The sequence below is a fragment of the Triturus cristatus genome, chromosome 7, assembly GCF_964204655.1.
Source record: "Triturus cristatus chromosome 7, aTriCri1.1, whole genome shotgun sequence".
Classification (NCBI taxonomy): domain Eukaryota; kingdom Metazoa; phylum Chordata; class Amphibia; order Caudata; family Salamandridae; genus Triturus; species Triturus cristatus.
Window position 1 is genome coordinate 782,155,535 of NC_140590.1, and position 16,323 is coordinate 782,171,857.

General features: G+C 48.5%; 1 protein-coding gene across 1 annotated transcript in view; it reads left to right on the forward strand.

Moving 5' to 3' along the window:
* The window catches only part of LOC146810553 (matrix metalloproteinase-21-like), a 118,724-nt gene that overhangs the window by 73,954 nt on the left and 28,447 nt on the right, over positions 1-16,323 (forward strand). The window contains exon 5 of the mRNA XM_085617586.1: positions 8,999-9,140. Coding sequence (XP_085473712.1) covers positions 8,999-9,140 — 142 coding nt within the window. The remainder of the gene's footprint in view (positions 1-8,998; positions 9,141-16,323) is intronic.

Here is a 16,323-nt window from a genome sequence, read left to right on the forward strand (position 1 = left end):
AACAGCATGGGTATGCAGCAACACTGCCTCTATAACAGAAAAACTGCAAGCTCCAATCACGATATAACTAAGAAGGCAGATGGACTACTGTCCTTCAGGGGGACAGAGGACTTAACATCCACCACCCTGACAGACGGTAGTCCATCCTATTTAGAGATGACCACCAGCTCAAGGGTTATCTCTGTACGCTGAAAGGAATGGGCTGTCTGTCACGGCGATTCCCTTCAGGGTTCAAAATATTTGGTGGCTGTTTGCCGTCAATTTTCACAGTCGTCCACCAAATCTTTAACATTTTTTGCTGTCCAAACCCACCCTCCCCACCCCCGCAAAGTGGGAGTTTATTAAAAAACAAAAAACAAATGACCCACACATCCTCGGTGTTTTCTTCCAGGCTGTGGGGGAGGGACAATATTTTTTTTGCTTTCCCTCACCGTGAAGTTTTTCCTGGCGGCGAAGGTAAAAAAAAACAAAAAAACACCAGCCTTAACAGAGAGGGCAGTGGGATGGCTTTTCTCCCGCGGCCCCTACTATGTTAGGCCATCGGAGGTAGCTTTCCGTCTATGGACAGAGGCTCCTCTGGAAAGCTGACTGTTCACCTGTCTCTAAAGGTGGCAGCGGGCTGTGAGTTTGGCAGACGAGGTACTTCATCACATTTGCAACAGCGAACCCTATTGGCAAAACTCCTAATCACCCTTAAGACTCGAAAACAGTCTTAGGACAGAAACACTCTGAAAAAGTGAAAATGTGCATAAGATATTATTTATTTTAAAGTGTGCTGGTGCCACATAGGATGTTCTGGACCCGAGGCATTCGGTGAAGCAAAGTGTCAGCGAGTTAATGGAGGGCTAATTGGAGAGGAACTTTTTAAGTTGACAATAACATGTGAAGTAATCAGCAATAATGCTGAGAAAATGGTAGGACATTCAAATGTTTAGAGGCCAAGTAGGAAAAGGATTGCCCTTCCATGTGACCTCATGAGATGCACAACGCTGAAGAAAAAACATTCTATACATCATTCTATTAATTTACTTGACATTCATGTGTCTGTAGATGGTTACATGTGACTGAATAGTGCCATTTGCGGGGATCTATGTGTAACTGTTGTGGAACTAGTTTGAATCCCAGCAGGGACATCTCAGGATTTCATCCTTCTTTGATAGGTAAAATGGGTATCATTTGGTCAAATAATAGAAACGTGTTACTTACAGTGCTACAAAACGGCAAAATATGCCACAGCAAGCTGCACACAAAACAAGTTTATCATATATTTATTTAAAGACAGACAAAACAAGCATGTTAATGTTATAACTACTGTAGATTATAACATACATCAAACATTGCCAACACCAGACGGTCTTGCTCTGCCAATGCCCTGCAGTCACCCCTACTGGATTTGAAAATGCCAGATGATGTTAAAATGTGGCAGCTGAATAATGGGCAAAATCCACCTGGTCTGTGTTATGGAATCTCCAGGGGTCCATCAGTCCCACCTCTGGGAGCCACTGCAGCCCCCCACCCCTCTGGTAGACAAAGCCATCATACCCCGTAATTTTTGTCTTGTCCCAAGTTCCAATCTCCCCCAACCGCGAGAGTCGGGAGGCCAGGGAAAGTAGCACCTGGAGAGAGGACTTGAATAAGTACTCCTGTCCAGTCCTGAGGGCATGAACTGCAGCTATGGCTACCTCTTTTCTTTTAGTTTGTCAGTCAAGAAGGGCCACGTGCCTTCCCTAATGTGTTGTGGCGAGGGCCCTGGGCCCACATACTTTGTAAAGGATGACATAACACACTGCTTGATAGGTTACTGAACTGGGCCTCGAGCACGTGCCCTTGGACTCTTTTATTTGCAGGATCACCTGACCGGTGACACCTGTGTTGGATGGGTGTGGGGTCGGTGTATGGGCCAGCCCTCGAAGGAGTGGCTGGAAAAAACACTAGACTGTGTCCAGCAGGACACAACATTCCTACCAAATTTTATTAAAACAAAAAAACAACAAACAAGAGTCCAACCTGTGGGAAGGAATGAGAAGACAACTAAAAATAACTGAAGTCTCACTGTTCGGAGATGCAGGTCGCAGGACAGCGGTGGACAGGTGCAGCTGTGAGTACCCGGACATCTTGGCACGTACCCATACTTTAACCAGGTATATTTGAACACGAACATGGTGCTGATGAAGTCCGGACCTTTCAGCTTTGCATCAGTTGAGTGACAGTCCACCTATGTGATGTTTGTCGGTCCAGCGTACTCTTGCTGTGAGGCAAGTGGTGTCTTGTAGTTCTAACACAGGTGCATCAGGAGTGTAGGTGGAGTCCATTGCAAACACCTGACGATGATGTTGCTTGATCCCTTGAAGACAGTCTTGACATTCTGTGACCTGTTGAATCTTCTGTTGCCTGGCTATCTCCTGGAATCCACTGGTGAGGCAAAGTAAAGTCCATCTCTCACGCATGGGGGAGGCCCCTTGGATGAGTTGCCACGGGACTGCCTATGGGTTGCACTGGGTCTGCACGTGTCTGCATCTGGACAGCCGCAAGACTACCTCGGAGCCAATGCCTAGTCACTTGTGCAATGTCAGGGGTGTATGTGTCCTGGTCAGAACTTGCTCTCGATACCAGGATCAGGATGTAAGCCAGTTAGACAACTCGTCACTGGTTCTTCGGATCGTCACTCTGTATGGCAATGGTGCAGGACTCCAGTCGTGTTATTTGATGCTCCAGGGATGGTGGTGATGCACGTGGCAACTGATGGGAGCGGCTGCCATGAGACGACATGTACGACAGGTGGTGATGACTTGCATGGAGTAAGAGTGACTGGCAAATCTTTGCAGTCATGAAACTCGTCGGACACTTGGTGCAGCTCTTCTTATTCAGCCTGTTAAGCAAACAGGGATGCCCTTTACTTTAAGCAGCCAGCGATAGGTAGCTGGACTGTGAAGAATGGGGCAAATACACAGTTCGCGCATGTACTCCCACTGAACTATCTCCTGTGACCTAACCGCACCCCGGTGGCTGGCGTGTATTTGTAGGTGCACTCAGGTGAATGTACGAGTACTCGTTCTTGTCCCCTTTTGTTGACTTCTCCTGCGCACCTGTTGTCGTCTGCTTTTCTGTGATAGGATTGTCACCCTCCTATCTACACTCCTTTTCTTCTCTGCAAATGTGGCAACGTCCCACGCTCTCTTTTCCTTGGTTCTTGCTTCATGTGTAATGTGGTGTCTGGCCACATGTCTTCTTTGTAACCGTTGCAAAGTGGCGACAGGCCACACAAATGCATGTCTTTTCTACACATGCTCTGAAAGTGGTGACAGGCCACGCATTCTCACAGGGACCTCCTGCTCACTCCGTCGTGTCCTTTGGACTACGTATCTTCTCCCGTCGCGGACCACTCCCTGGTCCGGTCCTGTCTATAGGACTGGGCTTCTTCTCAGGTGCGTCAGCCATTTCATGGACGGCAGTGGAGGTAGGTGTGCTTTGGTGGATCAGCTCTGCAGCGCCTTCCATACCCTTCTTCTCCTTGACAAGGTATTCTAGCTGTAACTCAGGATCGTTTTGGGAAGTCAGAATCTCCTCTCTTTTTGCAGTTGTGGCAGCTTGCCACTAGGAGTGTGGGACTCTCCTCATGCCTGTAATGGACCGATGCACAACACAGTCTTAAGGCAGTGTTGGAGGCACTCTCTGAATAATCTCTGGCCCACTACAGGGCAGTGCAAGTGCAGGTAGGTTGAACACGATCTCTCTCCTTCCTGCATTCGGGCCACATGGGGCCCCTGCTCTGGGATCTCCTTGGTGCTACGTGTATGGCGCGTAGCTTCCCTTCTGCCTCCTCTTTGCTTAAGGGAGTAGTTCTTGCGCCTCGTTGCTGCGCTGTCTTGATGTTGGATGATGCCCAGGTTTGTGCATGCTTGACAGGGTTGGTCACACCATGTGACATTTTTCTTGATGGGCCATTGGAAGCCACGCGGTGCTGGTGAGCCAGCTGTTGCATCTCCTTTCATGCAACGATACACTGTCTCTAGGCCCTCTTGGAATTGTTTGCTCTGGCAGCGGTGAGGCTAGTAGATAGCACTTCTGGGTGCTGTCTGCTGGCTCCTGGCGTACTTGCTTTTCTAACTTGCAGTGGTGGCCACTTGCCACCAGGGGCATGCATTCTTTTTCACCGTTTGGGAAAAGAGAGATGGTCAGTTTCTCCTCTCAGCCAAAACCACTTCGGGTGGCAGCTGTTCCCACCATGGGGCGTGCAGTGCCCTTTCTGCCAGTCTGTTTTCTCCTACTACCGTAGCATGGGAGACAAAATGATATTCATGCCACTATTACCTCGGTAGAGTTGGTGCTAGGGCAATGTGGCTGCATTTGAGGTACCTGCCTATTCTGCTACTGCAGGCAATTTGAATGCTCAGTGGGCCCCACTCCCAGTGTGCTTTACTGTTTGAGCATTGCCTGCTCTGTATGTTACCGGAGTGTTAATTTAGGGACTGTTCAGTTGCAATCTGTGTGCTGTATTTAGGTGCAGTGACTCCAAATAGCCACTAGGTGGCACTGGGCATGTGTGTAGTAAATTGCAGACCCTTCTGACTGTGAACCTTCTCAGTGTGCATGGCTAGCACCCTGCATACCTGCTCTCCGCAGGCTCTGCCTTGGTTGCACTACGGTGGCTGGACTTCCTTTGGCCACTTATGGCTCCCCAGCCTTGGCTTTTTCTGGACTCCTGGCAGCTTTCTTGGGTGGGGCAGCTTTGGGCTTCTTGGGGGCTTTCTGGGTTTATTTGCAGTCCTGCCTCACTAAGACACTAGGCCACCCCAGTGGGTGAAGGGTACTCTTATGATCAGTCTTTGTTTCTCAGTTCATGCCAGGGGGTACATGGTGGCAACTCAGTATAGTGAGTGACTCTACTGCTGTTTATTCGATCTCGGTTCTCATTGAAATGGAGTAAAAATGTTCATTCTGAGGGGGTCATTTCTATTCAAAGTAAGTTTTAGATTTTCAGGTTAGTAGCAACTTATTTTAAATCCAGATAATCTTTTAAAGTCAGATCACAAGGGTGTACAGCGAGTCCTCAGGTACCCCAAAGTCAAAAGGATAACATCCGTAAACAGGCATTTCTTGCATTGGACACCCCCAACAGGCATACCTGTAATGCTGTAATGTTAGGCTCACTGTGGATCTTAATGGTAAAGGACACAAAAATGAAAGTGAGTATCAGTGGGTACATTTGGTACGCTTTTCCAGCTGCAAACATCAGACTTATTCCCATTCAATAGTGCTCTAACTTTTGGTCTGGAGTGATTTGCAAAAATCAGTCTCTGAATTTTTGCTTGAATTCCCACCTTTCACAGTATGTGAGCATACACAACTCGCCTTATCAAATGCTTTCTCTCCATTCACTGGTTATAATATCACAGTGATGTGCTTCTTTTGTAAAGTTTCATTTCTGGGGGTAGTTTCTGGAACATTATTGTGTATCTGACGACCCACACAAAGCCAAATTCACTCACTTGAGAGGAGACATTTGATCAAGATGATTCCCCAGAATTTTGAAAAGATTTTGGCATCCATGTTTATCCAGATGATAGGACGCGCATTGTCTAAGATTTTTCCCTGTTTTTGGCATTAGCATTATGTTAGCCTTTGACATGGAGGTAGAGACTCCTGTGCCAGCTATGAAGAAGGAAGCAGGTCTGCTAAAGGTTTTGTTGGGACATCTGTGCATATTCTCACTCTTTTCCTTCTGTGTGGAAATGACTAGGAAAGGGCCCTTAATGGTTGCTTTTAACGTGTTCCAATCATTAGCTCTAGATGTTTCTCCTTGTGCCTTTATTTCTAGAGACTCATTGGTGCCACCTTGATTTCAGCCCTGAACCCGAGGTCTTGAAGAAACCCTAATAACATGTCTCCATTTAGAATTATCTCTCCATCTCCAAAATTGGACAGTTTATTCAGGAACCTCTGTAAATATCCATTTAATCTGGCTTGGATTTGGGCATAAACATTAGCCAGTATCATCCTTCGTCCTTGTATATCCAAATGATTAAGGCATACCTCCCATGGGGTGCTTTTTGTTCTCTAATAACAATACTGGATTCTGCTTATGAACCAATATTGCCATCCCTTCATTTGTACTTGTAGTGGAAAGCGTAATCTGCATTGGATAATCCTTAAAAAGTCTATATTGTTGCCTTCGAATCATATATGCTTCCTGCGTAAGAAGTATAGTTGAGCCAATGTACTTTAAGTGTTGCCAGAATTCAGTCTGCTTAACTGGTGAGTTGAACCCGTTTACATTAAGAAACGGTATTTGACTCATTGATGAATTCAAACATGCACTGTCACCTTTCCTATTCTTCATGTCCGTTCTCCAGATCCGGCTGTCGTTCACTCCATCCCTTTTATAGAACAAACGCCAACCAAAAAGAAATTCATTTCGATACCAGGACTTGGAAGTAGAGGAAATAAATTCACCAAATACCCTATCCCAGCAGCTGAGCTAATGGGGTTAGTTTTTCAGAACCTACCACCTGGCAACTTTCTATGCCTTTTGGGAACCTAGAAGTTGGTAAACATTCTTTATACCGCCCACTTGGCCTGGTACACTTACTGTACATGCTTCATACAATGCTTCATGGTACTCATTTATAATCATATGCCTAATGTACTCCCAATCAGCCATGTGCCCACACGTTCGGTATTTCCCAGTTGCAAGCAGCTCAGCATTCAGGCCTCTCTTGTAAGCCTTTCTTTGAGTCGATATGAGTACAGTGTGACCAGTACTCCTCTTGGCCTTTTGCTACACATTTATTTGGACCGTTATCAACTCTGTGCACCCTTTCAACTTCCACAGAAAAGAGCCTTTTTGAGCACCACTCTAAAGAGATTCAGTACACATTGCAATGTGTCAATCCCTCAGTGTCTTCCTTGAGTTTTCATATTCTTGCATTATCCCTCCTGCCTTATTTCCTAAATGTTCCACCAATGGAACAGCTGCTTCATTTGTTCTTCCAGCGCCGAAATAATCACATGTACATGTGAAGGGTATGCAAGTCTTCTTTGATGTCCGCACTTGCTTTACATATATCAGAGCATACCTGTTTGAAATCTTCGGCCACGATTTTGTAGACTTTTTGCTTGAAAATTTCCAGACAGTTCTTTAAGTCTTCTTTAGTTTACTTCTGCACGTCCTTAGAAACCATAGTTGAGGAAAGGGGTGCTGTTGAAAACCCACTTGAATTTGTGGGTTCTAACCCAGAGGAGTTATCTCTAGGTAATCTTGGATTTGCATACATTTCTTGGTGCTGCCAGATATAAGTGGACCCTTAGGTAGTCAGTCCAAGGGGTAGCCCTGCACTTCCATTTACCACTCTTTAGATAGCCGATAGCAGTCAGTTTCATCCTGAACTTAGCACCAAGCCTTGGAAACTCGCTCTTTTACCCAGTCCCAAAGTAGGGAGGTTTTCTAAATTGCATTTAGGTCTGCCAAGCTCCACAAGTTGCAGGTAGGTCAATCCTAGATCAACGATATGTTACTTCTTGGAACAGCCACTTTGTGTAGCATTTCCCTGCCAATGCGCAGGTATATTGGAGCCCTTTCCACTCTGCATAGCTTCCAAAGCTCCTACTTCACTCCCAGAATACTTAGCACTTACACAAGACTTATTATACATGGCCTGAGAGGTAAGTGTGCAGTGTGTATCCAAGCACTGAACATGCACTAGAGAATACTTGAGTTTCATGTTGTGTATTGTCAGCCACCTCCTGCTCCTTTAAATTGCCAAGGCAGGCTCTGAGCTGGATGGAACGTTGCACTGTCCACCACATAGTTCATGAGGGTGGTACCAGATTCTACTCTGAGGGTCAAAAACAAAGAAATTAAAGCCTTGCTCCCTGGATCCATTCTGCTTCACATCAGAGAGCCCTTTACCTCCACATTACGGGTGATTCCCCATTAGGCCGTTTCTGCTCTCAGTTATACAGCTTACTTGAGAAGCACACTGTGGCAAAACCAAGGTCTGTGCCTTAAGTCTCATGAGACGACGCCACCTCCTCACTAGATTGAGATACATTGTGTGCTTTCACTACTTTACATTGGATTTCTGCCCTGGGCTGCTCATCACCACCTAACAGAGGTTGCACAGGCCACTCCCACCCCTCTGCAGGGAGGGAGACGTCAATGATCCAGATGCTTGAGAAAAATCAGCTTTTACACTGCTCCCACACATCACCATAGGCCTCCCCTGGCTCCACATCTGGTGTGTCCTGTGCTCTACTCATCAGTCAGTCAGAGGCGTTGTCTTGGGATCTGTTGCAGGCTCCATATTGCAAGCGCTCCTTGGTCTCCAGAACTCCAGAGCACAGGGGGATCAGTACATCCCAGGTGTCAACAGACTCTCCATTCTGTCAGCCCTCCACTTCAAAATATCATTGGGTAGTCCTCTGCTTCTGCACCATAAAGGTAGACTGGACCGACCTGGCAAAGGTGTGATAGCTCCAACTTAGAGTTCTTGCACAACAAAAATCGTACCCGGAAATCTGATTCCCTTAAGTGATGAGATAAACATAAGACATTGTGGGGCCATTCAGTGTGTGGCTGAGGGAGCTGAGGGTCAGAGTTTGGCAGGAGAAGATTTGGGTGTTATCCTCAGAGAGCCCAGCCACAGCTCCCTTTAATCCACTTAGTCAGGCATAGGATGAATGGAATAATAGGTCTAGATTGTCCTGACATATAAAACTTTAACCCCTCACTCTCCAAACCTTCCCTCCAGTAGTTTCTACACACCTTGTACCTAGAATATATTCAGCACACAGTATGCTATGTATTTGTTGGCACTGTAGCACTGTGGTGTCAGAAGCTGGCTACATAAACCAAGTGTCTGTGTGTGTTTGTCACAGCTGGTCGAGGGACCCTCCATGCCTTTTAGAAATGCTGGTATCACTACTATTTGCAATGTGAATTCGTTCTTCTTTTTCCACCATGTTTGGTTGCCCCCTGAAGCAATGTCTGTTTATTCAGGTTGCCGTGCATGAGATCGGGCATGCCCTTGGACTGACCCACACTAACCGCTTTGGCTCTGTGATGCATCCAAACTACATCCCTGGGAATGGCCGATTCGAGCTCAATTGGGAAGATCGAAAAACAATTCAGAAGAAGTATGGTGAGTGCACCAGTATAATCACAGAAGTATATGTCTTGTCTATAATATTCCCATTTGTGTATAGCTTTTCGGGTCATACATGCCATGAAGCGGTCAACTAATCGGATTCCCATAAAAGTGTAGTCACCATCAGGGACAGGCGCAATGTGCCAAATATGACCTGCTGAAAGTAGCAGGTACAACCTGACGTATCCTAGGCTACTGTTGCCCTCTGTTTGATGAGAACCAAAGATATCTATTTTTCTAGGGTATTCCACCTTTACATCGACTCCAGAATATCGTTCTACCAAATTATTGTTGCCAAAATATCCAGAGCCAAAATATCAACAATATAAGCATATAACTCCACATATATGCAATATATATATATATATATATATATATATATATATATATATATATATATATATATATATATATATATATATATATATATATTAATATATATTATATATATATTATGTATATATGTATATCGATGTGGACTTAGGAATAGTAAATCTATACGTACCTATATGCACTTAGCTTCTCAAGATTTTGACCACGATATTTTGTTAACACAATGTTTCTGCAGTCGGCATACAACCTTCGTCTAGGAAAGGGCAACGAGGACTGGATCCCAAACCAGTGGGAAGCCCCGGAATATTATTATGTGGTGCCACAGCAGTTGAATGGATGGGTATGAATGGAAAGAACATGGCACAAAAGTGTCCTTAGAATATGTACTGAGCATACATGGAAACAAGTATCTAGAGCTAAGATAGGGACAAACATATACCTTTGAACCGACAAACAAAGGAGCACAAAGAGGACAGCAGTGACACAGATCACTATAAGGATTAATCGCAGTGGACAAGAGGTTTTACTATAGATGGAAGGAAACTTTAAGTATGTTGTATAGAGCTGGCATGGCACTTTTGAATTCATCAGTGTTCATGGAATTGATTACCAAACATGGCGTCTGAGTCAAGAACAGTTCATGGCTCACAACACTAAGTTGTAATTAGGAAGCCATTTAGAATCAGGCGAAAACAACAGAGCCTTTTCTTTTCAATGCAGACAGAAAAATACATTGTTGTCTTATTAAATTAGATATAGTTCAGACATCAACATCTTCATTATATTCATCATCAAGCTTATATTGCACTTCAAAAACAAGAGGCATCCAAAATCAGAAACTAACCAGGCAACACACAGACATCACACAGACATAAATCAATCAATCAATCAGGGGTTTGTACAGCGCAGCTACTCACCCGCGAGGGTCTCGAGGCGCTAGGGGGCGCCTCCGTGGAGTGCTGGGGTCATCCAAAGAGCCAGGTCTTGAGCTCCTTCCTGAACTGGAGCAGTGTAGGGACCTGCCGGAAGTGGAGGGGGACATCGTTCCAGGCCTTGGCTGCGAAGTAGGAGAAGGACTTTCCTCCCATTCTGGTCTTGTAGATGCGTGCGATGGTGGCCAGAGAGAGGTCAGCTGATCGGCGGTGTTGCTTGGGTGTGTGGAAGGAGAGGCAGTTGTTTAGGTGTGCTGGTCCAATGTTGTGGAGGGCCTTGTATCCATTAGTGAGGAGCCTGAAGGTTATTCTACATCTGAAATGTTTATTTTAATTTTTGCAGTTTTATATAGCGTAAACTCAACGCAAAGTTATTGGAGTGCTTTACACGAGCACCAGTTACGTTACACTAAGACACCTTCATAATTTGCAGGCACAGGGAGATCAAGTGATTTACCTTGAATCACAGGATGTTGAGCCGACGCCGAGCCTCGAACCATCTGCCCCATGGTCTAGTTCTCATGACTGCATCATGAGCAGAGCTTTCCCACTTGAAAAAAACATTCTGGTCACTCAGTAGGGAATATTCCTGGTTTTAAAGTAGTTAGGAGAATTTCTATGTAGTGCCTTGTTTGAATCGGACTGGTACCGATTGGCAACAAGTGCTGATGTCTACATCTGGTGCAATTCTGGGTGCCTAGGAGACTTTCAGTTATTATACCAGCAATCATGTTTTTGCAAGGTTTAAAGGTTAAGAAGCTGGTTCTTGATAGCTACAGCCATCAGGACGTTACAAGGGACCAATCTACCTCCTCCTAAAGCTCATGCGATAGCGTCTCTGTGATGTTCTTCCATCAAAGGATGACCCTGTAGCAGAATAGATCCTAAAGAAAAAGTAGGACATTCGAGACAGAGCATGTGAGGGACATATGAGATGAAGAGTTCAGGAGAAGAGGTACAGTGCTGGAAGGTACAGACAGAAGGTATGCTTTATATACGGTGGTGGGAATGTGGGCCACGAGAACAAAATGCTTGAAAAGTCTTTGAAGCAGAGAGACTGCAGGATGATACCCACAGAGGTACTAGAAGGATAGAGAATCATGAGAAAAACAACGAACTGTAGGGGGGCAACCAGGAGCAGTAAAACACCCAGAATTCAGAGACGGTAGAGGTATCGGTGCAGGCAGAAGGTAGCGTAGGTTAAAACTATGAAGTGTTGTGTGGGCACAAATAGAAATGTGTTGGCAGAAACAGCAAGAACGTCATGATCTGTTAAGAATCATCGGGAGGAAGCAGGATTCATTTGGGACAAATTCAGCCAAAAATAAAACTGCGATCACCTGTACACGACAAGTGTGTACATATTTGCCTCATGAAACGAGCCCCTAAGTCAGTGTTACAAATCCCTACAGTCATAACGTAGCTGGAGACACTTATCCTTCTACCGACACCAGCTCAGGAAGTTGAACAAACATTATGGACCAAAGAAGAGTTTCCCCAATCTCCAAAGGCCACTGTACGAAGGTCTGGCTATACAAATACCAGGACCAAAGCAAGAAAGGATTGGATTCCAGGAGTGTGCCCAAAGGCCCCAATGGATACATGAGCCTTTATTTGAGCAAGTTAGAAGTTCAAATTTAGATGGTGCCTCCTGGTGGTAGAAAGGCACATACATGACAGAGGGACAGGTAAGGGTGTGCTCCACAGAACAATATAGCTTCTTGGCTGCACATTTTGCAAGTTCAGACAGTTCCACAATGGCAGGTACTTTGCTTTTGACATGCCGTTCTGAACAAGGGCTATGAGGAGTCGGTGCTGAGTGAGGGTCTGATGTTGCTTCCCTGAGCGAAAGAATAGCAATCAGGGGAATGCATTAGGTGAAGTAATCAGAGCAGAAGCCATATTACTGTTGTCTACGTACCAATAGCATCCAAAAGCCAGGAAGTCAAATGAGCGCTATTGCTGAGGAGCTGTAGAATACCATGGCAATAACAAGTGTGAAAATCTTACCATAGTAGGCATGGAAAGGCCAAGCCCTTCACGACCAACAAACAGTATCTGGGCCCAGAAAAACTGAAGCAAACAATCTAGTTGTACAGGAAGTGAAATTGCTGCAACAAGAGGAATGGAACATTAGGGAAAGAAAACGCAGGAGACAGGATTTAAAACGGTAACAGGAAGATGCTCAAACCGGAGCTAATGCGTCACTAGAAAGCTCAAGCCAGAAGCAAAGTGTCACCAGGAAGAAACTCAAATGACCAAGGGCCAAAGATTCACTAGGAAAAAAAACCTCAACTACACCAGAGCCCAAACATCACCATGAAGTTTAAAGAACGAGATCCAAAGTATCAGCAGAAAATTTAAAGAAACCAGTGCAAAAGTGCCAACAAACTCAAATGAACCACAACCAAACATCATTATGGAGAAGCGCAAATACACCAGAGCCAAGCCATCACCATGAAGGTCAAAGGAACTGGAATCAAGGCGTTGCCAGAAAGCTCAAAGAAACCAGAGGCAAAATGTCACTAAGAAGCTCATATATGAGAGGAGGAGCCTAGCGCGCAACCAAGATGGCCGCGTAGGTGCGAGGCTCCCGAGGACCTCCGCGACCTCCTGAATTAATCCTGGCGATATCCTGTCCTTGTTGAGGGGACTGTGTTGGGGAACCGGAGCTGAGGCGCCACCCGTTTTTTGGGCTCGAATCGGACCCCGGACGCCGGTGGGAGCATCGATCGAAGGTTGTGGCCTTCTCCTCGCCGGCCCCCCGGATTGGAGTAGTGGGGCGATCCGGGGACAAAGTGAATAACAGCGGCGAACGGGGCTGGGCGACTGGCGTACCCCGCACTTTCACTTTCGCTTTTGCGCCCTCCTAGCTCTCAAGCGGGGTCGGACTGCGGAGCGGGGTGTGGTGGTGTGGCCTTGTCCAGGAGCCCGGCTGACCCGCCGGCGGTGGGTTGACCCGCGGTTCGGTGGTCGCCCCTGCCCCCCCCCTGGCACCCGTGACTTGGTATAGCGGCCCGTTTGGGGTGCTTGGCACGACGGTGGCAGAGCCAGCATGTCCGCCAAACAAGATGGCGACCGGGCGAAGGTGAAGACGACCCGCCGTGGCACGGCGCACCAGGCCAACAGTATGGACCGCTACACGCTCCAGAAGGGTTCTCCGGAGACATCGCGTGCATCCCCGGTGGGCCCGACGGAGGCATCCGCTCATCCGGTGGATCTGACCCTCCGGGACGTCATGGGCGCCATCGCAGAGATGAAGGCCTCGGTGGACCAGCGTTTCGACACCTTAGCGCAAAAAATAGACTCGGTCCTGGTGGATGTGAGCCTTGTGAGGGCAGACTTGTCCAAAACAAACGACCGAGTCGACTCCCTGGCCCACACCACAACGAGCCTCACGACAGACGTGGTGGCCCTCCAGAAGGAGGTGCGCCGGCTTGGCCAGGTGAGCGCCCTGATGGACCGGCGACTGGAGGACTCCGAGGGTCGGGCCCGGAGGAATAATGTCCGTATTGTGGGGGTGCCGGAGGGACGAGAGGCAGAGGCGGCGGATCTTTTCGTGGAAGAGTTGATCCTGACCCACCTCCAGCCCCGGGGGCTGAGTAAGCTTTTTGCGGTGGAGCGTGCTCACCGGGTCCCCGGGGGCAGACCTAAGACTGGTGCCCCGCCGCGGCCTCTCATTGCCCGGATTTTTAATTTCCGGGACAGAGATGCTATCCTCCAGACCTCCAGACAACAGGGACCGGTCAAGCTTGACAACATGGAGGTACATTTCTACCCAGACTTTACCCCGGCGGTCCAGAAGCAGCGGCAGAGCTTTCTTGGTGTTAAACGTCGCCTAAGGGACCTGAACCTCAAGTACTCAATGCTCTTTCCAGCTAAGCTGAGGGTAGAGGTGGATGGTCGCACGCACTCTTTGACCGGCCCGAGGCGGCTGGGGACTGGCTGGACACTCTGCCTGGAGATCGGGGCCGGGGGGGCGGGGGGGGCGCGGCTGGCGAGGAGGGCCCGCCGGAGCAGAATTGAGGGGTGACTGCATAGGCCTTGCTCTGGACGTTGTTCCTTCACCATTTATTGATTGCGTATTTTCCCCTCCTATGGAGGTCGTGCGGGGTCTGTTGGGGGCTTCCCTCCTCCTCTGGGGGACTAGTTAGTATTTTAGCTATGGGGCGACAGGCACACTGCACTTTGGGGGGGCTGTCTGGGCTCATGCAGGGGTGCAGGGAGGGGGGAGTTTTGTTGGGACCGGGGGGTGGGGGGGGTGTGTTGTTTGTTAGCACCGCAGGGCAAACCCGCTACTATGTTGTTGTTTTTAGGATGCTCGATGGGGGACGACCGATTGTTTCGACGTATGATGGGGGGTAGGGATTTGGCTGTGTTGTCATGGAATGTTAACGGCCTGGGGGATAGGATTAAGCGTGGTGTGGTCCTGCAGTACTTAAACCGTATTTCACCAGATGTTGTCTTCCTGCAGGAGACGCACCTTATAGGTAACTCCTTTCATGCAATGAACCGGCGGGGATATCGTTTGGCGGCCCATTCTGGCTTCACCTCGGGCTCGCGGGGGGTGGGTATTATGATCAAGAACTCGCTCCCGTTGGAGATTGATGAGGTGCGCCATGATGAGAGGGGACGCTACACGGTTCTGGTGGGAAGAATGGAGGGTAGAGTGTTTATCTTTATATCAGTGTACGTCCCGCCTGGGTTACAAGCCACCACATTTGCGGACCTGGGGCGCCTCCTTCTGGACCTTCCGAGTGGCCTGCTGGTGGTTGGAGGGGATTTTAATGCGGTAGCCTCTGGGTCTATGGATCGCCATCCCCCTAGGGACCTCCCCCGGGCACAGGCGTGGCTGCCCGGCCTTCTGGACACGCTGGGCCTGGTGGATTGCTGGCGATTAAAGCATCCTGCATTGCGACAGTACACCTTCCACTCGGGTGCCCATGGTAGCCTCTCGCGGCTTGATTACATCCTTGTCCCGGCGGCCCACGCAGGGAGGGTGGGGGAGGTGCGCCATCTGGCGCGGGGTATCTCAGACCACTCCCCATTGTTGTTGCATCTCGATGTCTTCCCGAGGGGGGATGGCAGGGTGGCCCCAATCAATGCATGGTATTTGCGCGACCCCACCATTCGTGCTGATTTGATCAAATCCCTACAGCGATATTTCGATGAGAATGTGGGGTCAGTCTCTTCGGCCATCTCCCTGTGGGAGGCTTTCAAGGTAGTCCTTAGAGGGGAGGCCCTCTCCTTTATCTCCCATGCCCGGCGGCGCGAGCGGGAGGAGGTGACCCGGGTAGAGGCCGAGATTGCAGAACTGGAGGGTGACCTGGGAGGCGGGGTAACAGACGACAAGTTGCATGTTCTACACCTAAAGCAGGCGGCCTATCGGGCCCTCGTCACGGAGGCGGCCAGGGGCCTCAGTAGAGAGCAGCAGGGGCGATTGTATGATGTGGGTGATAAGGCTGGCAAATTGATTGCGTGGTTGGATAAGAGGGAGAGAGCGAGCCGTGTGGTGCCTCTGATTGAGAGTGTTGATGGTGCGTGTGTCACTGAGCCGGAAGCCATTGTCTCCTGCTTCGCGGATTATTTCCGCGAAGTCTACTCCCCGGTTTCCCCCTGCTCGGAGGCAGACTCCCATGCCCTGCTTCGGGACATCGCACTGCCCTCCCTAACGGTGGAGGACAGGGATTCGCTGGACGCCCCTCCCACCTCGGACGAAATTGCCTTGGCTATTCGCTCGGTTGCATCCGGCAAGGCCATGGGCCCCAATGGTATTCCCATCGAGCTCTACAAGCTACGCCCGGATGTGTTGGCGCCCCACCTGCGCGCGATGTTCCTGGCGGCCCACTCGCGGGGTTCCCTCCCGCCGGACCAGCGTCTAGCCACAATTCTGGTGATCCACAAGGAGGGGA